Below are 26,391 nucleotides of genomic sequence, written 5' to 3' on the forward strand. Positions count from 1 at the left end.
GAAAATAAAACAAAGTGTGCATGTGTCGACAGATTCTTGACAATAGGACATTCCCAAAACATATGAAGAAAAGTACCTGATGATGCATTATTATAGATATGGCAGTTACAATGATACTACCCTGTTTTGAGCATACACCATAGTACAGTAAGGTTTTTTTTTTTATTATTTATTTTTTATTTTTTTAAATAATCACTGTATTACCATCTGATACCATAACTGTACCATGGTCCTGCCACATTATTGCTCTCTAAGGGACACACACACACACACACACTATACTAGTGCAGTGGTTCTCAACCTCGTTCATGGAGGCCCCCAACACTGAAAATATAGCATACCTCTTTATTCTGACACTCCCACACTCTAATGTGCTGATGACCTGAATCAGGTTAGAAACCACTGTACTAGAACATGGATGCCCGATCCTGAAGATCTACCTTTCTGCCACGTTCAGCTCCAACCCTAAGCAAAGGCACCTGATCCAGCTAACTAAGATCTTCAGCAACATTTAATAATTACAGGCAGATTTGCTAGAGCAGGGTTGGCACTGAACAAGAAGGTGAATTTTCATGAACAACATTGATTTTCCTAACTTTATGGTTAACATTAAAAGTATCCCTGAGTCCTGTCAGAAGCAAGAGTAAAGAGCTCTGGTGAGCTCTGTTTTTTTGGTCATATCATATCTCAGCCCTGACTTGTCCAAAAAGTATTCAGCGTGCACAAACACCATGCATATGCAAGCCATCTGGGACATGTCTCACACATTGCCAACTGATCAGACCATCACAGTTGGCTTTCACACTGAAATGTTTTACTTTGATTTGCACAATACCATTCTTTGAGATGTGATAAATAATAGAAACAAATGATCAAGACTTCTGTGCCAGCTCAGATCTGGGGGGCGATGTGTTCATGTTCTTCCTAGGAGGATGATATGGATCAAACATGTTTGTGGCATATTTCTGTAATCACATGAGAAACAAAACTTTACAGAAGCAGATGGCATTTCACTCCCCGGTGCACTCTGTCACAAATCCTACTTAACATTTCCAAAGCATGTCTTTCTGTTTATGACAAATGATGACTTGATTTGAAGCCATGATGTCAGTGTTGGGTTGTCAACAATGATTTCCATTATAAAGCTTGTGAGTAGGTGGATGAAGTCATATACAGTACGTCCATTGAACACCACAATAGGATAAACCTACATTGTCAAAGTTTATGAGATGTTCAGATATTCTTTGATGTAAACAAGGCAGACAAAAATTCAGTAGCAGATATTAATTTTTCTCTATAACATAAAGGAAACCTCAATACAAATGATTCAAGTTTTAGAAAGTCTAGCTTGGACAATGAGACTATATGGCATTACAATGGATTGATTTACAATCATACGTTGTCATTGTGTCTAGTGGTGGTGCCCTGGACTGGCCACTGGATGACACTATCCCCTTCCAATGTTTCTTGTCATGAACTCCATTTCCCATAGTTCTTTGCACAGTCTTTTCATTGCTGATTATCATCAGCTGTTGGTCATTTAGCTATTAATGCATCATTATATATACCATGCTCACTTTGACTTTTGTTGCTGCACTATTGAACCTGTTACGTTTAGTTTTTATTTTTCATTGTATTCTTGGAGTTTGCTTTGTGGACTACTTTGTGAATTGCCTTGTGTTTTTGCCCTTGCCTTGTTTTTGGATCTATGTGTCACAAGGAATAAAGCTGCACTTCGATCTATTATTTTGTCCCTGAGATTCTGTGACAGAATATTGCAGCCATTATGGAACCAGCAGCATGAAGGACAAAGATTTGCTCCTAGAAAGACAAATCCATCAAGGTCTGGAGAAACTTCAACAAAAGGTAATGGAGGTAGGTGCCTTTGCCCTGAAGTTCTTCACAAGGGCAGAGAGGCTAGTTTGTCAAGGTGAGACCATTAACCATTTTTTTTACTGTCTGGATGAATCCTTACCGCACTGGGAGATGGAACTGATGAAGTCACTGGATATTTGGAACTTCTCCAGGTACCTGCATCTCCGAAAGGAGGGAAAGGTAATTTACCACCACCACCACCACCAGAGTCCACCCACAGGGGATTTTCTATCCCCACTTACTTCATCTAATCAAGACCAGGATCCTTCATTGATTCCCATGCTCAAGCAGAGGTCAAGAAGAAAGGGGGCAGCAAAGACTCTGGTGGTCTCATGTCCAGTGGTCCTGGATGACCCGACTCCAGTGGTCCCAGGTCAAGTGGTCCTGGAGGACCCATCTCCTGTGGTCACAAGTCAGGTGGTCCTTGAGGATTCGACTCCGGTGGTCCCAAGTCAGTTGTTCCTGGAGGACCTGACTCTGGTGGTCCAAAGTCTGGGGGCCTTGGAGGACTCAACTCTCGTGGTCCCAGAAGTTACTGAGCAGCTCATTTTCTTGGTCTTACCCAGATCCTGCTCCAGTCCAAAAGACCTCAGAGTTCACTCCAGATCCTGCTCAAGTCCGGGAGCCTTCCAAGTCCACTCTAGAATCTGCTCCAGTCCAGGAGCCCTCAGAATCCACTCAAGAGCCCACTCCAGTCAGTGAGCCCTCAGAGTACACTCCAGAGCCTGCTCTGGTACGGGAGCTCTCAGAGTCTACTCCAGTCCAGGAGCCTTTAGAGTCCACTCCAGTCAGAGAGTCCTCACAGTCCACTACAGAGCTAGCCTCCAACCAGGAGGTCGTCCCGGTGCTGCCCAAGCTCCTAGCCCTGCTGGCCCCACCCTTGCCTCCTGCTCTGCCCGACCTGCCCTGGCATCCTGCCCTGTCAGCCCCGCCTCAGGGGGAAGTTTAGATGTCACAGCAGCACAACCATACAATGAATAAGTTAAAACAACTTTAAAACAACATTCACAAACAACATAAAAACGTGTTCTCCAGTATCAAGTTGCAAAGCATTGTAATTATATACAAAAACATAAATCCCAAAAAGTATGTCATCTTAAATAACACTGATTATACAACCTAATTGCCGTTGTGAAAAAAGACTTCCTATAACGCTCCCTGTAACAGCGTGGATGGAACAATCTTAAGCTGTGGGTACTCATAAAGTCACAAACTATTACATTTAAAGGATGACAATCATGATTTATCATCGTATAGAGTTTCCCAATCATTCTATCCTGCATTATCACCTCAAAGGTGGGTAACACACTCCCTACAACAGAACATGCCTTCTTTATTAGTTTATTTAACTTATTTTTCTCCTTTTCTAGCAGTCCCCCTCCCCAACTTGAGACAAAGTACAATATCACAGATGAGACCACAGAGTCATAGAAGGTCTTAAGTAGTACATGACTTACACCAAAGGACCTCAGTCGCCTTAACAAATGAATACGTGCATCGTGTTGTCAGACCAATTGAGCTTATTATTCAAATATACACCCAAATACTTGTACGTTTTTACAATCTCAACTTCTGACTGTCTTATTTTTACTGGTACCACTTGCTGAGGAAAACTACTAAAATCAACTACAACTTCCTTTGTCTTACTTGCATTTAACCTAAGACCATTTTTCTCACATCAGTCCACAAAACTCTTTAGTAGCTCCCTATATTTACTCTCATCATGGTCCGTTATACAGCCAACAATTGCTGAGTCATCAGAAAATTTCTGAAGGTGACATGATTTAGAATTGTACTGAAAATCTGACGTATAAAAAGTGAACAAAAATGGAGCTAAAACCGTTCCTTGAGGGACTCCAGTGCGGCACCTCACTACTTGAGAGACACAGTCCTGCATCCTCACATACTGTGGTCTATTTGAAAGATAGTCAATTATCCAATTTACCATACCATGATGTACTCCAGCATTTTCCATCTTACTTTGCAATAGTGAGGGCTGAATAGTATTAAAGTCAAAGAAAGTAATCCTGACAGTACTGTTCGGGGTCTCTAAATGACAAGATTGAAAGATTTATGCAAGAGGTATATAAGTGCATCGTCAACCCCAACACCAGTTTTATAAGCAAACAGAAGTTTATCCACAGCACCACACAATACTGACTTTAAGTAATCTAGTACTAATTACTACATTAAAGATATTGGTCTATGATGTGAGAACTCCTTGGGATTTATTAACTTGGGTACTGGTACTATGCATGATGTCTTCCATAAAACAGGTAATTTCTCCAAGCGCAGACTCAAATTAAAAATATAATGTACCACCCTACAAATCTGATCAGCACAGACTTTAAGGACTCTCGGATTAATGCCATCCGGACCTTGAGATTTATTTATCTTAATTCTCCTTAACCCATTTCTTACTTGTTCAACTGACATAGAAAAGCCAGGAATACACTCACAAATTGGAGAAATGGGAGAAATTGATGAGCTAATAGCTTGGGATAAAAAGATTGGAGAGCTTTGTGGTAAACTACTTTGCGGGAGATGTTCAAGATCATCATTAGACCCAGCATCAAATCTATTAAAAAATAAATTTAATCCATCTACCCATGTCTGACAACCTGGGACAATATACCTTCTTACTTTATTTTCATGTCCAGACATCATATTTAGATCTTTCCAAACCCCTCTCACATTCTTTTGTTGTAGTTTCTGTTCCATTTTTAACTTATAACTCTCTTTCCCCTCTCTAACCTTAACTTTCAATAACCTCTGTACTTTTGCTCATCCTTATCACCCACTAGAAAGGCCCTCTTTTTCTTGTTTAATAATACTTTTAACTCAGAGGTAACCCAAGGCTTATTGTTTGAATAACATTTAATCTTTTTAGTAGGTACTGTGTTTTCAACACAGAAGTTAGTATAGTCTGTAATACATTCAGTTAGACTATCATTGTCCTCCTCATGTGATTTGCACAGAACCTCCCAATCAGTTGTTTCAAAACAGTCCATTAATGCTTCATAAGATGAATCTTGATTGCATTGATTGAAATTCTGCAGAAGGAGAAAAATATATATTGGAGGTTTATTAAATACAGCATTCCATGTTCCAAGGGAAATCCCAACATAAAGGTCTGAAGAAAGCACTTCTGTTGTCACTACACAGGGGTGAGTGTTTTATATTTCAATATGCTGCTCATACATGGCGTCCTTATTATGCTTCTTTTACATTGGATTCCAAAGGCTGGAAGTGTAAAGAATGGAATCTCAGATGAAATGCTTGTGTATCAACACAACACCACACGGTATTACATTTTTTTTTTTTATTAAATACACTGCAGACAATTTCCTTTTTGCAAAGTATAAATTTCTTTCTTTATGTGACCTTGAATGGCTAATGAACCAGATCCAATAACAGCTTTTCCAAAGCATATGATATCTACAGAGAATGTGTAATGGAGTTGAAGAATTCCTTCAGAAATTGAAACGGCTGAAGAGAGATAGCAATATTTTGACTTATTTTAGCAGTACAAGAATGCGTTCAGAATGCAAACTTACATGGACAAGAAGATCTGGAGACCCTCTACCAGCCAACAATAAACAGCTTTCTGAAGCTGAAACAGATTGAACACAAATTTCTGCATTGAGGCCTAGAGTGAATGAGCCAGTGTGCGGCTGTTGATGTCATCTTTGGACCATCTTACAGAAGAACTGTCTTTTTTGCCATGTGAAAAGGAAAAGACTATGCATGTTTTTATTTTTATTTAATTTAGTAGCAAGCCATTTACTTGCTGTAGGGTTCACAAGGTATATCAAACTCACAAGTCAGTGGAAATGACTGGGCTTGAGATCCTTCCAATAATCTCACAGGAATTCCGTGCTATTTGAATTCCAGAATGCTGCAGTCGGTTCACTGCAGTTGCCGTCAGTTACATGGATGAGGGCCACAGAATTCTCTGCTCTCTTAAATTAAATCTTCAGGCTTGTCCAGCTGCTCCAGTAAGGACTCTTAGAGGGTTTGAGGGGATGTGTGGGTGTGGATTAAGCTTTGCTTCTGCTCCTTACTCCAGACTCCCTCTATCTGATGCTTTTAACAATCCAGCTCTCATCTGCCCTTATGAAACAAAAATATATTGCAGTATATTGGAAAATATCATGTAATATATTAGGCATATATTCTTATATATGAGATTTAATATTATTTTATTTTAAATATATTGCAATATATCGAAAGCGGCAATCATTTGTGTATTTTGCAATATATTATTTAATATATGTATCATCAATATATTATTAAATGTATTCAAATATATTGTAATATATTATTTTCCCTTTTTTATTTTCTTATATATATCACAATATATTTTAAGAAATGTATTGGTAAATATATTTTCCTTTCGTTAGGGTGGACTCTGCTCAAATGTTTTTTTATTCAAAAAGATATCGATGAATGGTTCTTTCAAATATGGAATGTGTAAACCATTAATTCACATAATTGGCACCCAGCTGTACAAACACATGCTTGAGCGCAAGATGGATTGGATTGGCTGTCTTGATCATTTCATAATTGATAAATCTGTTAGAATCTCCAAATGTTAGTTATTAGTTATGCTTAGTTGTTAGTACCTAAGTCTTGCTTAACAAAAATTATTCAGACATCACAGGAGAGAGAACTGAATTACTTTTTTCGTGTTTTATGATGACAAAGAGGCGGCATCTTTTTTTTCTTTTTTTTTCAGACTTTACCAGTACCACGACAATAACATTTTTGGTAGGAATACTCAAAACACTGGGCAATACTTCACAACACCAGTGATAACTTCTAAATAACTGAACTTTAAGTTCTTCAAATTCTCTCTCATGTAACATTTTCACCTTCTCAAACATCCATTCAAAAAAAAGTTTATGTTTCTTCTTCTGTCCTCCTCTTTTTGTTTTTGTGAGTGGGTAGAGTTATGTTTTGATAACCTTCATGCACTCTGAGCTTTTTGGAAAGTGGGAGAATAAGATTACAGTAATATATTCCAGCTGTACTTGGACTGTCTTCACGTTCATCAGGATTAGCTGTGTTGCCTGAGCAGTACTTACCGTTCTTCAGGGAAGTTTGCTTTCTGACACCGGGAAACCAGGGAGTAAATCATTAACTAATGGCAGATTCACCTGTCTGGGTGTCTGATCCACATATCTGAGAGTCACTTTAACTGATATATTAGTTAAGATTATATGTACTGAGAAACTAATGGATTAACAGGTCCATCTAAGGATTTGAGTTCATGATGAACAAAAGGAAATTAGCCACAATTAGTCCAAGAGCATTCCACATTATTTATTGAGCCTCTGTGAGTTCAGATCTGCTAGCAGGGACCTTTGGTAAGTGTCACATAGCTCAACGTTAAGTATAAAGTCTGGCCCATTTTACAGCTTATTCTGGCCCAGAAAGTTCCACTTAGGCATGTCCGGCTGACCAACAAATAAAGCAGCCACTCATTTTGAAAAACATTTACGTGACGACATCTAATGAAATTACGTTGCTTCTTGCACATTTTGTGGCACTCAGAGAGAAATGCCCAGTGGATGGCACTAAAAGAGTGTTCAATTATCTCCTAAATATGAATGTTATTTTAACATGCAATTGCTAAAGCAGCCACATACCTTTATCCTGCTTCTACAAGTCTTTGAACTCTTTTATCTTGATTTGCGTTTCTAGGGGCTCATACCCCAGTGCTCCATATCGCAAGTGCAATGCTAGACCAGATGAGTTACTGAGCAAGCTTACTACATCATAAAAGGTTAAATTATACAAACAAGCAATTATTATTATTGTTTTTTTTTTTAATTTTCAATGTCACAATTGCGTCACAGCATTAGCTGGAGGCAAAACAAAGGAATAACTGGAGGTAGCCAGTACAAACCAGCATAGAGTCGGCTACATTAGGAGCTTAAAATGTCATCTTTGAGTGTCAGAATTGATGGAGTACAGGCTCCAATTTGAAGTTGTATCACATACCTGCTACTTTTGCCAAACAAACACAATAATAAAACAAGGAGACTGGACAGAAGCGACCATCAAAAATGCTTGCATTTGAAGCACGCACTTAATATCAGTTAAGGTTAAATAAAGTCTTGTCTTTAAAGTGGGGGTGAAATGCTATTTCATGCATACTCAGTTTTTCACACTGTTAAAGAGTTGGATTCCCATGCTAAACATGGACAAAGTTTCAAAAATTAAGTTGTACGTTTGAAGGAGTATTTCTGTTCCAAAAATACTCCTTCCGGTTTGTCACAAGTTTCGGAAAGTTTTTTTCGAGTATGGCTCTGTGTGACGTTAGATGGAGCGGAATTTCCTTATATGGGTCCTGAGGCACTTCTGCCGGAAGAGCGCGCGCTCCCGTATAGCAGAGCACTGAGAGCACAACAGACTTCACTGATCAGAGCGAGAGCGTCGCCAAATGTCACAAAAGAAGTGTGTTTTTGGTTGCCAGGGCAAGACAACCCTGCACAGATTACCAAAAGAGAAACAGCATTAAGGGACCAGTGGATGGAGTTTATTTTTACAGAGCATCAACGGAGTTGTGCAAGTGTTTGTGTTTGTTCCCTGCATTTCAAAGATGCTTGTTTTATAAACAAGGCCCAGTTTGACGCCAGATTTGCACATCGTTTATTTCTTAAGGATAATGCAGTCCCAACGAAAAAGGGTCACGATCGTGTGTTGGAACCGCAGGCGGTGAGTAAAACTGCTTCAAATATCTCTGTGTTGTTAACTTAGCTATCGGCGTGTAAGCACATCAAGTAAACAACATGCGATGTTGTCATCAAACTGCACTTTCCACATGTAGTACAGCTTAAAAAAAAAAAAGAAGACGACATAAAGTGGAACTTAGTCATTTTCCAAAACCGCTAAGCAAATATATACAGATTCGGTACATACCACATAGAGACGTCGTTGCTGATGCTGCTCTTGTTAAATTTCAGCCTCTGGATCTGATTCTGGATCATAAATATACGTTGAATCTGACTGTTAGCCATGGTTTGTTTTGGTTGGTTTTGTCCTCACGATAATAAGACACAGCTTCCAAACGCTCTCAACGCAAAAGCCTACTGGCGCTCGTGATTCTTTAGCTCTGCCCACACGTCACGCCTCCAGCTGGTCGTGTTTTTCCGGGAAAAATCGGTACACACTATCTTTCTCTTATGAATATAATAAAACTAAAGACTTTTTGGAGTTATGAAGGATGCAGTACTACTCTATAGGTACTCAAGATTAACAGGATATTGAGTGAAAACGAGCATTTCACCCCCCCTTTAATGGATTATGGTTTGGTTACAAGTCTAAAGATTTCTCATGCATGCCCAGGTAATCAGAACTTAAGAAATGAACTAATGACTAGCGGCTAGACATAAAGGCAACTGTTTGTGTAATCTCGCTTTCTACAATTGCCATAAGTGCAGTTGTAGAGCGAGGGAGCAGTAAAGGCCCATGCTATGTGTCAAAAAAAAAAAAAATAGTAGCTGTATTTGCTTACAATTGCCACTGTTAGTACATAGTTATAGGCATCTTAAGATTTATATGCCCTCAGTTTATATTTACTATACACCCTCGGTTTCTCTATCTGTTATGTGTGTCAGGCCACTCCTGTAAGATCGTCCATCCATTGAGTGAGTGTGTATGAGTCAGCCAATCTAGTTCCTTGTGGTTTTATAAGAAGCAGGTCTAAGTTTGGCAGGGTTATTCCGCTCTGTGTTCCGGCCTTGTAAAGGTTCAGGGGTTTATGTCCTATTGCTTTCCCCGTAAGTGTAAAGCTTACTGTGTTCTAAGAATGAGGTACCTCTTCTTGTGGGCTTCCTTCCTTTTAAAGGGAGGAGATTGTTTAAAGTGGATGTCTGTGTTTTTATTTGTATTTAGGTGTAGCCTGAGCGTTAGCTGTTGTTTCATAAGCCTGTATCTATGGCTGTTTCTCACACTGGCTTCATCTATGACTGTTTTGAAGAATACCATCTGATCCTACAGTTTCATTGTCCTTTGCATGCAGCTAACAGTGGGCCACCATGGTACCGGACTAGTGCTCCCCTGAGTGTTCTGCGCATTTATATCCACAGGTGAATGTGTTGATGAGCTGTGATACTGAAGCTTAACAGAAGGGAAGTGTATTTGTTTCTTTTACTTTAGTTTCTTTTTGGTTTGTCACTTGCCTCTGGATTTGTATGCACTGATTTGCTGTGGGGTTTGTCCCTTCTGTTAAATGGTAAAGCTTTATTATTTTCTCTTTGTAACTGGTATTTAACTGGTAAACTGTTGATGAGACCATTCTTGAGTGTTTTAGGATTAATGACTGTAAAATTAAATGTTTTATCTGGGTAAGTCCCGTCTCTTACTCTCTTTAGTAGTCTCAAACCTGTTCCTTGAGTAGCACCTGAAGGTGCATGGTATTTCCCTGGGTGTAAGCCATAGGGTGGCATAGTCGTTTCTACAGTAGTTTCGTTGGGTAACGCCACTTTGCTACACTGACAATTCTAGAATTTCAGACAAACAAATGCAGGTTTCACTGTGTAAAAAACACAATATGCATCAAATACTTATTTATATGGTAGGGCTGTCCTGGAGCAAGGATTTTTCTGGTCGACTAGAAGTCGTTCATTTTAAGCATTAGTTGACTAATCGCACATTAACAAACCATTTAAATCATTATAATGAGCCTATAATTGCCTACATCCTAATAAGATTGGAAGATTTTATTGTGAGAGCACACAAATAAATGTTTTTACAGATTCTAAAGATCTATTACTCTTATCTCTATGACCCATGGTATGATCAAAAATTACCAGTATTTTAAGTGCAAGTGAGTTTACCATCGCCTCCATCTGTCCTGCAGCGAGTTGCTGTTCAGCTCCACACTCCGCCCAGACACTGAATAGCGCACATTTCTCTAGGTTAACATTACATTGAGTGGAGATGAAAAGTTGCCAATTCTTAAAAAATTCAGTTGATAAGCCATATTTGAGGTTGATGGATGATAGGGCAGCATTTGGATGTCCTGTATAACAATAGACTAGCCATTAATAATCTGTCCATGAAGGACTGCTTGACTTTGCCTGTGGAGTTTATTTATTTTTTGCGACCTAGAGACAAAAAAAAAAGAGCCTGTCCTCCAACAAAAAAAATGACCATATAGGTCATTTCTGCAGGCACCTTATCATGACCTATATTTACGTTTTAAAGTGGACATAAAAATAATGACAGTTGCGCGTTGTCTGTCATCATGAAATGACGTATAACGTCAATACAAATCAAACCGCACATTTATTTAAATGCAATGTGTGGACTTTTTACACCGATCTCACAGATCGTACATACTTTAGGTGGCTTATTCATTCGAATCACCACACCTAACGCCAGCCCTAAACCTAACCCTCACAGAAATAATGCTAAATTATGATTTATTGAGCATATACATTTTCGTGCACATCCGTTCCCTGGGATCAAACCCATGATAGCATGATTGCATATCAAGGTATAAAGCAGTAATCTACCAACTGAGCTACACAAAATGCAAATCAGAGTGAAAATAAAAGAGTACAAAACATTAATATGAAAACGACTTTTTGCCGATAGGGGCGCAATTGTAGTATACGCTCTGATGGGTCGTATTTCAAGGATTTGGACAAACGACCTATACGAGTGTATTTGTTGGAGGACAGGTTGAAAAAAGATGTGGTCGATCAAGCCTCTTTTGGCTGACTAACAGTTTGTGAACTATTAGGGGGAAGCTCTATAATATAGATAGATATGTATTACTGTATAGACAAGATCAGAGGCACCACGCCCATTCAATTTTTTTAAGCCAAATGGATTTTGAATGCAGCTTCCAAAAGACAAAAATAGGCAATTAATATTTTCTGTATTTTCTGTATAGAATGTTCAGTGCGTCATACCATCAGCTGCTAAATTCAAATCTGCATTTGCTGGCTGGCGCTAAGCAAGAGAACTTCAATTGAAGTGTTTTTACAGCACTGCACATTATAATCAATCACATAAGATGCTGTTGAGCTTATGAATGCAATGACCAATCAGATGTTCAGATGAGTCATCACTAAAATACGGGTGTTTTCTTCATTCGCTTGCTGACTGAATACCCTCTATCTGGCGATTGTCTCGTCAGAAACAAAGTGCAAATCTGTGTATGAATCTGTAAGATATTAATTTCATAGTGTAAACAGCTTCAGTGATTTCAGTGGGAGTTTTTGAGAGTGCTTGAACTAGACTGTCAGTGAAAATGTTTTCTGATAATTTAAATGTTCTTTCCTCTCTTTCTGTACAATTGAAGTGTTATGATTAGTGAAAAAAGTGACATGACCAGAGCCGGACAGTAACGGAGTACATTTACTTTAGTACAGTACTTAAGTACAATTTTGAGAGGTCTGTACTTTACTTGAGTATCATTTTTGGGGAGTACTCATGACTCTACTCAAGTACGTTTGAGAGGCAAATATTGTACTCTTTACTCCGCAACATTTCAGCAAGAGTCCTTACTAGAACCAGGAAGTATGACCATATTAGCCCGGTCCTGTCAACACTGCATTGGCTCCCTATCCATATCCCTAAATTGCAACGCCAATCAAGTCTCATAAATGTGCAGCCTTGTACACATAGATATCCAATCTATGTGTACTAACCGCTTGACTGATGATGCCATCGCCCCTACCCTTCACTCAGCACTCACACATCTAGAGAACAAAGACTCATATATCAGAATGCTGTTCATAGATTTCAGTTCAGCATTCAACACAATCATCCCTCAACAGCTCTTTAACAACCTGGTCCAGCTGGAGCTCAACACTTCACTGTGCATCTGGCCGTTAGAATTTTTCTGACTGGAAGAACTCAGACAGTACGTTTCAGCAGCAACACATCCAACACCATCACATTGAACACTGGGGCCCCCCAAAGATTTTGACTTTGCTTTAGAAACACTGAATGAAGTGCTTGTGGACTGACAGACAACAGTAAATAGGACTGACACATACACAGGATGCTACTGAAGAGCATAAGCTAACTTGCACTTCATGGTTGCTCACGTCACCCTCCTCATGATGTCTTGCTGCTTTATTGGGCTGATTTTACACGTACTTCATAACGTGGTCAAGCATGGGCAATCCCAAAGCATTTCTCGTTGCAGCTCGAGTTCCTGAAGAGAAAATGCTGTTGTGACTGTTGTGTGTCACATGATGATGATGATATATTGCACTGGTATTAAGGAGGGATGAAGTTTGAACCTGATCAATTGCACAACAGCCAACTGCATGAGGGTAAACAGCCAAAAGACAAATATGTAACACATATGGAAGCACTCTGCATGCACTGAAAAGCATGGTAGTAATGACATCATCATAAAATCCTGTCACCACAATATTGATTTCCATAAGAAAAAGTGTTTGATGCTTTTTAAAGTGAAAAAAGAGTTTAATGTCCACCAATCAGGCAGAAACTGTTCAAATGGAAACATTTTACAAATTTGCCACCAGTTGCTCTGCCTAGGCATGCTTATCCAAAGAAAAATAACTCCAAGAGCAGGTCGAGGAGGTTACAAAAGCCCAGAGCACAGCATTTAAGGATCAATCTAGAGGCCTCTCGCAAACTGGAAATAAAGTTAGAAGTCATTTCTTCACAATCAGGCAGGACAGCACAGAGGAAGCCACAGCTCAATAAGAAGAACAATTCTACCAACCCCTTTGCCTAAGACCATGTGGATGAGAAAGAATGTTTTGTGGACCGATTAGTAGATTGAACTTTGAATTTAAATAAGAACCGTCAGATTTTGTTACAACAAAACTGCATTTACCCCATCCCAACTGTGAAGCACAATTGGGGTAGTATAATGTTCTGGGGCTGATTTGCTGTCTTTGGACCAGGACAGCTTGCCTTCATTAATGAAACTATGTATTCTGTGTTATATCAGAATGTTTTCAGAAGAATGTCTTTAGGGTGTCCATAAACACACTCAAGTAGGTCTCCTACTCAAAAGTTAAAGCAGAAGAAATTAAATGATTCCTGATGACCAAGTCAAAGAAGTAGTGATGATCAAGGGGCTCACACCAGATGCAAAAGACAAACACATTCACTCTATTTTAGTGCAGCATGTGGATTTTTCCCAAGTTAATGATCTGTTGTCTGGGAGTGTGTAGCTTCCTTTTGCCATCAGCCACTGTGAAAAGTTTCATCTTTTTCTCTTGTGTCAGAAGTTCAAACATCCAGATTTAGAGGCCTTTTAAAGCACTGTAAAAAATATTACATGCTATCTGCTTAAAAAAATTATGGTAACAATATTACACGTATTATATTTGAGTAGATTTTAAGGTTGTTTTTTTAGTGAAATTTACCCAAATAAATTAAGTAAAAATTCCTAAATTATTTAGTCTATGGCACAATAAATTTAATATAATTAGGGAAATGTGCTGATTCATTTTAAGTTTATTCTCAAAAGTATGTGATTTTAAATTAGATCTGTTTGTATTTTGTTATTTTATACATTTACAAGACTGTATACAGCCAATCAGCTCAATTAGGAAAATACTTGAGAAATACTGGAAAGTACTACAATAGCACTAGCAAGTCTACTGCTCATTAAACAAGGTTAGAGTACCTTGAATAGTACTACAAGAGTAGTATCCATAACTACAAGCTCTACTCTTCTGCACAGTGGTAACGATTGCGCTGTGCAATGGAAACTTCGATGTTACAGAAACTCTTACAAATGTCAAATGTAACTGAACATTAAACATTAATAGATGCCTCCCTTCACTCAACAACATAAAGTAGCATTTAATTTCAAAATTTACTCTCCATATCCAGCCATGTGCAAAGCATGCTGGGAACTAACAATCACCTCTAAAATAAAACTGCAAAATTGAGCTAATTCACTTAAATTAAATAGGCAGCCTTCTTTCCTTAATTATTTTAGTTTAATCAGTTCCCCAATTCAAGCACCAAAACTGCTTAAGTCTCCTAAAACAAAATGAGGAAAACGCATCTCTTGGTTTTATTAGTAAAAAGTCCTCATTATTTTCTATACAACACTGAAACACAATTTCTTTAATGAAATCCACACATTATTTTGAATTATCACCTTAATTTTTTTTATGAAAATTACAAGACCCATGATTCGTTTTTTTCAGTGAGCTACTCGCAGATTTATAATGGCAACAATGCAACAGAAAGACTCACAAAGAAAGCATTTTACTGCACATCCTTCCCATTCCTGTATTCCTCCCTCTACCATAAAAGACGGATGCAAACTTCATGACCTCATTTGTTTAGGGTTTCCGTGTTGAAGGAGGACACAAAGTAGCAATAATTTTTAATCACACTAACTCCTCATTAGCTCAGCCAAAAAGATCCACTGTAGTCTCTGAGCCCTTACTTTCAATCTCCTTAAAAAATATATTTTCTTCTCTCTCTATCTCTCTCTCTCCCCCTCTCTTCATTCTTTCCCATCCAGCCCTTCCCAGTATCGTTGCTAAATCACTCCATAGTGTTTACCGTCCAAGCCATTTGGGGATTGGGGCAGATCATCTTCATAATTCATAATGATTAATTTGTGATATCCTTCCCATTACATATCACTCTTAACTTGTTATTCCACGATCCAAAGTTATGAACTCACATGCTCTATAGAGGCATACTAGTGGTCACAATAGTCACTACAGGTGCATCTCAAAAGAATTTAATATATGGAAAAGTGCTTTATTTTTTGTAATTTAATTCAAAAGGCAAACTTTTTTAGATTATATTTATATTCATTACACACAAACTAAAATGTTTCAAGAGTTTTTGGTTTTAATTCTGATGGTTATGATTTACAGCTTAGGAAAATAAAAAATTGAGTCTCTCAAAAAATTTGAATATTATCTCAAAGGTCAATCAAAAAAAGAAAAATAATAATAATTTACAAAACAGAAATGTTAAAGATCTCCAAAGCAGGTTAAATTATACACTTAAAACTTGGTTGGGGCTCCTTTTGCACAAATTATTGCTTCAGTGCAGTGTGGCATGGAGGTGATCAGATTTTGGCACTCCTGAGGCACTATTGAAACCCAAGTTGATTTGGTAGCGGCCTTCATCTTCTCTTTTTTGTTTCTCAGATGTTACATAACTTTCTCTTCACAATACCCCATAGATTTTCTGTAAAGTTCAGGTCAGGTAAATTGTCTGGCTAATCAAGAACAGTAATTTCATGGTCAGCAAACCACTTGGAAGTTGGTTTGGCGCTATGGGCAGGTGCTAAAGGCCTACTGCAAAATTAAATCAGCTTCTTCATAAAGCTTGTCTGCAGATGGAAGCATAAAGTGCTCCAAAATCTCCTGTTAGATGGCTGCATTGAGTTTGGACTTGATAAAACACAATGGACCAACACCAGCAGATGTCACGGCACCCCAAAACATCACTGACTTCAGAAACTTCACATTGGACTTTGGATTCTGTGCCTCTCCATTCTTCCTCCAGACTCCAGACCTTGATTTCCAAACAAAATGCTAAATTTACTTTTATCTGAAAAGAGGACTATGGACCACTGAACAACAGTCCAGTTATTTTTCTCTTTACCCCAGGTGAAATGCTTCAGACATTTTTTTTTTTTTCTGGTTCAGGAGTGGCTTGGTTCTAGGAATGTGACAGCTGTAGCCCATTTACTGAAGATGTCTGAGTGTGGTGACTCTTGATGCATGGACTCCAGCTTGTGAAGCTGTCCCAAGTTCTTGAACTGGCTTTTCCTGACAATCTTCCCAAGGCTGTGGTCATCCCTGTTGCTTATGTACCTTTTCCTTCCACACTTTTTAATTCCAGTTAACTTTCTATGAATATATTGTGATATAGCACTCTGTGAACAGCCAGCCATTTTAGCAATGACTTTCTGTGGCTTACACAGCAAAATCCCCAGTGTTAATTTAACAGTCTGAGTGTGGACTCATATAAACACTGAAGCAGTGTTAAAAGTAACACTGAATCAGAGTTGAAGTTAATGAGATAATTAAGAAGTTAATTGAGTTATGATTAAGCATTATTGAAGACACCTGATGTTAACAAGCAGAATCACCAAATGAGAAAAATCACAATTTGTGTGTCACCATTATAGTGTTCAGTGTTTGCTTTAGTTGGGATCTTGGCTTGTAACTTTTTACTTTTAAAGTTTGTTTGTCAAACCAAGAGCAAAAATCATCGCGTGTTGATGATTATGTTTTAATGTAATCGTTGTTTGACATGAATCATTGAACTCATTTACGGTCTCTTCTCAAAGTAAAACTTCCATTATTGATTGTCACAGCTTTGATTCTACAATGAAAAAATCTGTATTTTCTATACATTTTGTAGGTATCTCTTGCAAGTGATTCTGATTTTTTTTTATTAAAGAATTCTAGTTTTAGGCACACACAGATAACAATAATCAACGTATGAATCTCAACAATGGTGACAAACAACATATTCAGATAAACAGACCAACTCTGAACATCACAAAACTAGATACAAAAAATGAACATAAAAACAGAAAAAATAAAATATAGTTAGACTAAAAAGTTAAAAAGACAGTTCAGCTCATAATTTATTCATGCCGCAATGCATGATGGGAGCCATGGATGAGTTTTTATTGGCTACAACATGCTTTTTTGATGGTCACCGTTGTTGTGATGCTCACGCTGATTCCTGATGTGTGTGTCCAAACAAAAGAGTGCTTTTTTTTTTTTTTACGTCTTTTGGAAAACTGTCAAGTCAGTAGTCTTTCACATAATTGTGGTTGCATGTTCTAAACTAGCCAAAGTATTTATACTCAAATTAATCAAGCTCAAAATGGAATATTCTAATTTTTTGAGATAATGATTTTTTTCCCCCTAAGCTGTCATAACCATCAGAATAAAAAAAAAAAAAAAAAAAAAAAAAAAATATATATATATATATATATATATATATATATATATATATATATATATTTATATTTTTTTTTTTTTTTTTTTTTTTTTTTGTGCAATGGATATATAATATAAGAAAAAAAAATAAAGACCTATTCCTTGATATTAAATTTTTTTTAGATGCACCTGTATATATAGACAAACATTTGCTACATTGCTAGATATGTGCTAGCCTCCATGCTGCTTCCTATAATGTCATTGTCCTCTTGCTACTCTTCTTTAGGATTAGTAAAAAAAAACACACTTGCAAAATCACATGTACTCAGTAGATTGTCTCTTGGTGGACAACTGAAACCAAGTGTTAACAAATACTATACAGACAGTCTACTAATACTCTTATAACTGATACTTGACATGTAGTTGCAAAGTTACTAATAGGTAGTAAAATAATAAAGTGGACTTTCAAAATAAAGTGTTACCAATTAGTTGAAAAGCAACAAATGCTTCTGACTGAGTTGTACTGAACCCAGAATATTCCAATGAAAATTACACATAGCCCTCAATATCATCAAGTGAGCCATGTTATTTTTATTTGATGCTGTCTCTTCTGTTGTAGGTGGTTATGGGGTTTATGGCACATATGGTGGTGCTGGAAGATTTTACCCAGTGTCTGGAGGTCTGAAACCGGCTAAATCAGGTGCTTACCATCCAATGAATAGTCAGCAATGGTTAAAGTGCAGTCGAGTAATTCCATATAACCAATAGTCTTTCATTTAGGCACTGGGCTACCTGGAGGAGGTCTACCTGGAGGAGGTCTTCCTGGAGGAGGTCTTCCTGGAGGTGCAATTTTTCAACAAGTGTATTGATGATTTGGATTTTCTAAGTGGCTAAGTAACAAAAACTACACAACTCTCTTCTAAGTCTGATTCTCTTGCTTCAGGTGCTGGTGGAAAGCCTGCTAAAGGTAATATAATTGTTTTCTGAATCCATAATTTCCAGTTTACAAACACATTGTAAATTAAACATCTTTTGGGAAGAATTGAAATGGAAAAAGTACTGTAGGTGGGGACCTCATTTACAGAGGAAACATTCATACAGTGAAATCATACAGGTCCCTTTTTTACACCTTTTACAAATAAGTTGCTCTGTTATTGTTCATGCGGCTATGACTTTTCATTGTACTCCAGTTGGCTTGAAGTTGAATTAAGGAGCCTTAGATCATGAGCCAATTCAACAAATGTATCCCCTCTGGGACCCCACTGGTGGTATTTGTGTACTGAAAGCCAGCATATTACTTCAGTGTGTCCTTGGCAGAATCTTAAAGCAGCATGCAATGTCTGTTCTTCTGTGTTTGATATCGGTTGGAAAAGGGTTAAACAAATAAATGAACAGTCTGAAACATCAGCTTCCAGGCACTGAAATCAGATAAGACGATTTGTTTCATATCAGAGGAATGGAGCTGAGGAGACACATGGAATATATGCAGTTTAGATTAGCACCCATTTGTTTAGTGATGTGACTGAATGTGTGTGTTTGTGTCCGTTCAGGGCCAGGTGCAGGAGGAACTGGTACTGGACTTCCAGGTGCAGTGAATGTATATATTTAGCAAATACTGACATGAGTAAATTAGCAAGCAGTGATAGTCCGGTCTAAGATATTCTGATCTTTCATTTGTATGTTAGGTCTTGTGATTCCTCAGACCGGGGTACAAGGACTGGGCCCTGGTGGGGTTGGACCTGGGGGAAAAGCAGCAAAGGCTGGAAAAGCTCCAGTGCCAGGTAAATGTGGGTTTTTTAAATTTGCATGTAAAAATGGAAATGATTATACACTGAAAAAAGTAATAAGTAAATTTACTTAATTTTATTTGGCAAGTTTTTGCACAAGCATTTTTCAAGTAAATTTAACACATTTGGAAATTAAGTAAATCTACTTAACTAAGTTAAGTAAAAAAAATAAAATAATAATAAGTACATTTTACTGAGTAAAATTTTATTAAATAAAATTCAGTTAATGCATTTAGCAGACACTTTTATCTAAAGCAACTTACAGTGCATTCAGGCTAACAATTTTCACCTATCATGTGTTCCCGGGGAATCAAACCCCCCAACCTTACACTTGCTAATGCAATGTTCTACCACTGAGCTACAGGAACACTTCAAGATTTTGTGAAAAATAAGTGCAAATTTAACTTACTTTTTTATTTTGGAAAAGTTTTTACACTAATAAAAAACCCGAAACAGATATTCTAGAAATTTCTAAATGTAAAATATTTTTTTTCAAAACAGTTTTATCAAATGAGGGTAAATAAGTCTCTCACTTCTGTCCCTTTAAACCAGTTTACAGCAAAGACAGCACGAAGGACTTGATGCACATGATAAATATTCTGCAATTAAGAAAACAGACAAAAGAAATTGCACTGTAAAACCCGATAAGTAACTTAACTCAAAACGTTTGAGTAAATAGTTTGCCTTGATTTAAACCATGTAAGTTTTAAAACTTTGCATTTAAGTAATTAAGTGATTAACTAAGTGCTGATTGAGAATTTGTGATGAACAGCTGCTGTTAACAAACAGAATCACTGAAGAAAAGAGAAACACAAGAACTACTACAACTGACTTCAGACACAGCCTTAGATGAAATCAACTGAAATAAAATACATGAAATCTCTCAAGATCTGATTAAACAACCCCACAAACAGCATCACCAGCTCCACTTATTAATAACCAGACTGACTTTATTTCTGTCAGACGTCTACAGAAGATCTTATTGAGAATGAACTAAGGTTTAGATGTTGATTTATTGTTTCATTTGAAGTAACCATGTTAGAGATCAGTGTTTGCTTTAGTTGGGCTCTTGACCCTTGACTTCTGTCTTAGTCTTTTCTCTGGCTGTTATAACCGTGTGTTTCTAAAACACATTTGTTGTCATTCAAACACCCAGAAGAAATGCCATCAGGTGTTCACCTGTACCTAGGTGTAGGTTGTTATATTTTATACAGGTGCCGATAATCATAAATTATTAATCTGTATGGAGTCTAATGAAGCAGGTGTTGTGTAATTAGTAGAAGTGATCCTAGTAAAAGTGACACTGAGTGCCAGTGATTCTGTGATGATCAGTTAATATAAAAATGTCTTTCTAAACATTTTTGTACACGTACATTTTTCTTCTATGCCAGTTGGTCAAACACAGATATTAATAATCAGAATATTAACCTCTACAATGGTGACGAAAAAAAACATGCTGCAATGCATTCTGGGTACTATTGTAGTACAGAACTCATTCATGGCTCCCAGCATGCTCTGCGGCATTTTTTTATGGTCACCATTGTTGAGGTTCATATTCTGATTATTGATGTCTTTGTGTGACTGTTTGACACCGTAGAAGACCAAACTGTTTGAAAAGTCATTCAGATTAACTGATTATCACAGAACCACTTCCTGTTAGAATCACTTCTACTATAATTAATCAAATTACACAACACTAATTTCATCAGAGATTAGACTCTGTACAGTTCAATAATTGATGATTATCGTCACTGATATAAAGTATAACAGTCTACACCTAGATACAGGTTAACACCTGATGGCATTTCTTCTGGGCTTTTGAGTTACAACAAATGTGTTTTAGAAACACACGGTTATAACAGCCAGAGAAAAGACTAAGACAGAAGTCAAGGGTCAAGAGCCCAACTAAAGCAAACACTGATCTCTAACATGGTTACTTCAAATGAAACAAATCAACATCTAAACCTTAGTTCATTCTCAATAAGATCTTCTGTAGACGTCTGACATAAATAAAGTCAGTCTGGTTATTAATAAGTGGAGCTGCTGATGCTGTTTGTGGGGTTGTTTAATCAGATCTTGAGAGATTTCATGTATTTTATTTCAGTTGATTTCATCTAAGGCTGTGTCTGAAGTCAGTTGTAGTAGTTCTTGTGTTTCTCTTTTCTTCAGTGATTCTGTTTGTTAACAGCAGCTGTTCATCACAAATTCTCAATCAGCACTTAGTTAATCACTTAATTACTTAAATGCAAAGTTTTAAAACTTACATGGTTTAAATCAAGGCAATCTATTTACTCAAACGGTTTGAGTAAAGTTTACTTGTCGGGTTTTACAGTGCAATTTCTTTTGTCTGTTTTCTTAATTGCAGAATATTTATCATGTGCATCCAGTCCTTCGTGCTGTCTTTGCTGTAAACTGGTTTAAAGGGACAGAAGTGAGAGACTTATTTACCCTCATTTGATAAAACTGTTTTGAAAAAAATTATTTTACATTTAGAAATTTCTAGATTCTCAGGTTTTTTATTAGTGTAAAAACTTTTCCAAAATAAAAAAGTAAGTAAGTGAAATTTTCACTTATTTTTCGCAAGATCTTGAAGTGTTCCTGTAGCTCAGTGGTAGAACATTGCATTAGCAAGTGTAAGGTTGAGGGTTCGATTCCCCGGAAACGCATGAAAGGTGTAAATTGTTAGCCTGAATGCACTCTAAGACGCTTTGGATAAAAGTGTCTGCTAAATGCATTAACTGAATATTATTTAATTAAAATGTACTTATTCATTTTTTATTTATTTTTTTACTTAACTTAGTTAAGTAGATTTACTTAATTTCCAAATGTGTTAAATTTACTTGAAAAATGCTTGTGCAAAAACTTGCCAAATAAAAATTAAGTAAATTTACTTATTACTTTTTTCAGTGTAGATCTACTTTTTAATTTTTCTTTTATTCATTTTTTTTTTTTTGCAGGAGTGGGAGTGCCTGGACCATATCAAGGAGGTCTTGTTCCTGGACAAGGTTTGTTATTTCCCTCTGTTTATATACTTTAATATGGCCACAAGGCCCACAAGGAATCTGGAAACATTTTTCACATTTATTGTGTGGATTGTGGGGAACATATGCTGGATTCTGTGAAATGGATCTACACTTGGCAAAATATATTCAACAGAGCTGAGGATGCTACATACTTAGGCCAGAAACATATTGTATGCAATTCGTCAAACCTACAAATTCTTGGTACAGTCAAAGGGGCGATAGAGTTACCTTCACATTGTGCAATGGATTTTTCAGGTAGCTAGCTGAGCATTGTTTAACTTCACTTTAATTTCTTTGACTTGCTCAGCAAGATTTACCTCAGAGTGTTGCTCCTCCATAAATGCAGTTGACCTAAAGGAAGACACACAATGTAGAAGAATACAATACTGGCATAGAAACAGACAGCAATAACACATGAAATGTATATTGCGCATTGGTGCATAGAATATATTTGGGCCATTATCAAATTAGCCAAAACATCTTATGAACAAAGGCATGTATAGAAATTTAATGGTTTCTGCAAACATTTGTGGCGTTTTCTGTGTTCACATATTTAGAGCAGGCCTGCTAATCAGTCATTTGGATAAAACACCAAATTAAAATTGCATACATATCCTTTGTTTGGTCTTATCACTTGGATTTAAATAATTACAGGATTCAATGGGCGGGGTGTTCTTCCTGGTGTAGCCACAGGAACTGGAGTCAAACCTAAATCAGGTGAAGTCTCAATGAAAATGGCACCAATCATTGCAGTGAAATAACTTTTACACCATACTGTACCTTTATGACTGACTGAATCTTTCCCATAGCTGCTGGTGAAGGTCAGGTTCTGGTACTGGGTGGTGGTTAGTACATGAGCATAGAGTAACCAGATATTAATAATGATATCTGGATAGTGTGGAAGCAAAACTGAACAAAAGCTGTGTTTAAAAAGTTCATGTTGTCTATTGACATACAAACAAGTGATCTTTTTGCTGTAGGTGGACGTGGATATGGACCACTGCAACAAGGAGTATTTCATGGATACCCTCTCAAATCTCCCAAAGCCCCAGGTGGAACATTTTATTATTTTTATCAGTCTTCACAAACTGTGGTCATCCCAGCTCTACAACGCCTTGTAAAGAAGCATTTGCCGACTGATTGCGTTTGTGATTTTACAGCTATTAAGCAATACAATATGAGGTTGATAGAAATAAGAAAGTAAGAATATCTTTCATCAATTGCTCCAGATGAAACCCAACTATAATTGGATCAGTGCTTAGACTCACACTGCTAGTCATCCATTTATGTAGTAGATGTGTGCAGAAACATTGTGTAATTCTCCTACATAGAGGTTCAACAATTTAAGTGTCCAAATAATTGACAAAGTTCATTGTCATAGTTTTCATAGTCACATCTAAAAATATTTTCATCCATTTTTCCATTTGTAGCTTGAAGTAAAGTACATATTTTCATGTCTCTCTTATCGGCGCGTTATCAACCTTAATCATGGACTAGGAATACATCCAGTGAAATTAGGAGAAATTGATTGCATTATTAATATGTCTCTAGTGGAACATAGCTTTTCCAAACTTGTACATTTGTTCTGTTAAAAACAGGATACAATGTTGATAAAAATGTTTGGTCAACTTCAATGGTTTAACGCTTCACAAAGTGAGTTCATACATCAATGGAAATAGTATTTAATTCTATGTAATCTTTGGTCAAACACTGACCAGGTGTCTTTGATAGCTTTGCTATGTATATTGTACATCACATTTCATGACACAGTATTTTCGGTATATCTTCAGTATTTCTTCTTTTACTTTAACAAACATAACATAGAGAGGGAGGCAAGCATAAGGCTTGTTTAAAGAGGAGGATATTTATAAAAGATTTAAATTGAACTAAGTTTGCATGCATACATAACAGCTTGATAAATACAAGTCTTACATCATGACTTGTCTCAACAGGTGCTGGGTTACCCTATACTGGTGGTAAACTTCCATACGGTAGGCTGCAGTGCCGACCTCCATTACAAGCATGTGCTGAATACCTTGTCTATGAAATGTACGAGCTTACGTGATGATTCTCACCTGCTATACCAAAGGTTACGGTGGTTTTGGTGGAGGTACTGGGCTCCCTGGTGGGAAAGCAGGAGCTGGATCTAAGCCGGGTTATCCGACAGGGACTGGTGTGTTATGAATGTATAACTTTAATACTGTACACTAGAGGGCGAATCTGTAAAGAACATGCCATATTTTTACTCAAAACCATTAATGTAATGGGATATACTTAACCAGATTGTGTGTTTAAATAAAACCCACACATGATCTTGACTTCGTGAGATTCACCCTAGACAAGCTACTAAAATTGTATTTTCTATGGCTGCAAATGCACACCTGCACTGCAAATACATGACCAGTAGCTGATCTGCTGTCTCTGTATGCAGGTGTTGGGACTTTAGGGGTGTCTGCTGCACAGGCCAAAGCTGCTAAATATGGTAATACTAATTTATTCAATGATTTTAAAGGCCACATGCCCAAAGCTTTATCCAAGGAGCAAAGAAATTAAGATGGGGCTTCAGTCATTTGTACAAAATTGTGTTCTTTTGCAAGAGCTAATTTTAACAGTTCATTATTTGTCTACTCGTCGGATACTGGAGCTGGTTTTGGAGCGGCTGGAGCTTTTCCGGGTGGTGCTGGGGGACTTTACCCTGGTGCAGGAGGTAAGGATACATTTAATTTGCAATATACTAAAACCACAATAAGCAATTTTTAAAGAAATAGTCCATATTGAAATGCAAGCCATTTACTCAAGTGGATAGTTTAGTGTTTACATATTTTCTTGGGTGTTGGAGCTGGTTTAGGTGGTGTTGGAACAGGTGGTGCTGGTGGACTTTATCCAGGGGCAGGAGGTGAAAAATCATTTTACTAAATAATTTTGCTTTTAAATAAATCATTTACTCACCCATATGTCATTTCAAGTGTACTTTTTGGTTCTTTCAAATACTGCATGTCAAGACACCTTGCAATAGGTCTGAGGTCAATGCACATGGGGCATGAGATGGAATTCAATACTATGACATGTTTTCTGTTGCCTAAATTTGAAGCAACTTTTGTAATTGTTCTCTCTGAGCAGGTGTGGGTGTTTTTACACCAGCTCAAGCTAAAGCAGCGAAATATGGTGAGTGCATTGACTGATTACATTGATTTATTATCATGCTCATAATTGACTGATGGGTAATTGAGGCTTCCATACTGTATTACACAGTCAACCAATAATCTCAAAGAAACACTTTTTTGACTTGTAAATGTGTTTTTATTTGTGGTTTGACTAGGTGCTGGTCCTGGTGTTACTGGTACTGGTGGTGTACCAGGTGCAGGGGGACTCTTCCCAGGGGGTGAGATACAATTGTATGTAGAAGTGTTAAATGATGGTAACTTTATTGGAATGACACAACACTGAAAAATCTTTTGCATTTTCCTATGTGTCAAGATCCTGTTGTGATCTCCCCTGCTCAACCAAAAGCTGCTAAATGCGGTAACCTTATACCCAATATTTAGGATCCTTCTTATTCAGATATAACATGGTTCTTCAATTCTGCTCCTTGAGGACCACTGTCCTGCAGAGTTACAACCCAAGTGCTGTAGCTTCAACCCAAATCAAACACCCAAAAATGTCAATCAGTACCTTTATAATTGCTAGAAAAGTATAGGTAGGGTTAGAACTAAACTCTGCAGGTCAGTAGTCCTCCAGAAGCAGGATTGAAGAACCCTGAGACAGTGACACCTGCAGGTTTATGGCTGTATGCAGTGTGCACACCATGAGTGCTTC

General features: G+C 37.3%; 1 protein-coding gene across 35 annotated transcripts in view; it reads left to right on the forward strand.

Moving 5' to 3' along the window:
• LOC113058246 (elastin-like) overlaps positions 1–26,391 on the forward strand; it is a 121,956-nt gene that overhangs the window by 52,409 nt on the left and 43,156 nt on the right. For 32 of the 35 annotated variants that reach the window (XM_026225996.1, XM_026225999.1, XM_026225994.1 and 29 more), the window contains exons 5-19: positions 18,385–18,465; positions 18,546–18,608; positions 18,709–18,732; positions 19,316–19,351; positions 19,451–19,546; positions 22,510–22,557; positions 23,230–23,292; positions 23,556–23,627; positions 24,528–24,566; positions 24,665–24,748; positions 25,007–25,057; positions 25,217–25,282; positions 25,415–25,471; positions 25,696–25,740; positions 25,895–25,957. In XM_026225996.1, coding sequence (XP_026081781.1) covers positions 18,385–18,465; positions 18,546–18,608; positions 18,709–18,732; positions 19,316–19,351; positions 19,451–19,546; positions 22,510–22,557; positions 23,230–23,292; positions 23,556–23,627; positions 24,528–24,566; positions 24,665–24,748; positions 25,007–25,057; positions 25,217–25,282; positions 25,415–25,471; positions 25,696–25,740; positions 25,895–25,957 — 888 coding nt within the window. The remainder of the gene's footprint in view (positions 1–18,384; positions 18,466–18,545; positions 18,609–18,708; positions 18,733–19,315; positions 19,352–19,450; positions 19,547–22,509; positions 22,558–23,229; positions 23,293–23,555; positions 23,628–24,527; positions 24,567–24,664; positions 24,749–25,006; positions 25,058–25,216; positions 25,283–25,414; positions 25,472–25,695; positions 25,741–25,894; positions 25,958–26,391) is intronic. The other 3 variants (XM_026225968.1, XM_026225969.1, XM_026225963.1) reach the window with 3 other exon arrangements.

The sequence above is a fragment of the Carassius auratus genome, chromosome 40 (genome assembly GCF_003368295.1).
Source record: "Carassius auratus strain Wakin chromosome 40, ASM336829v1, whole genome shotgun sequence".
NCBI lineage: Eukaryota > Metazoa > Chordata > Actinopteri > Cypriniformes > Cyprinidae > Carassius > Carassius auratus.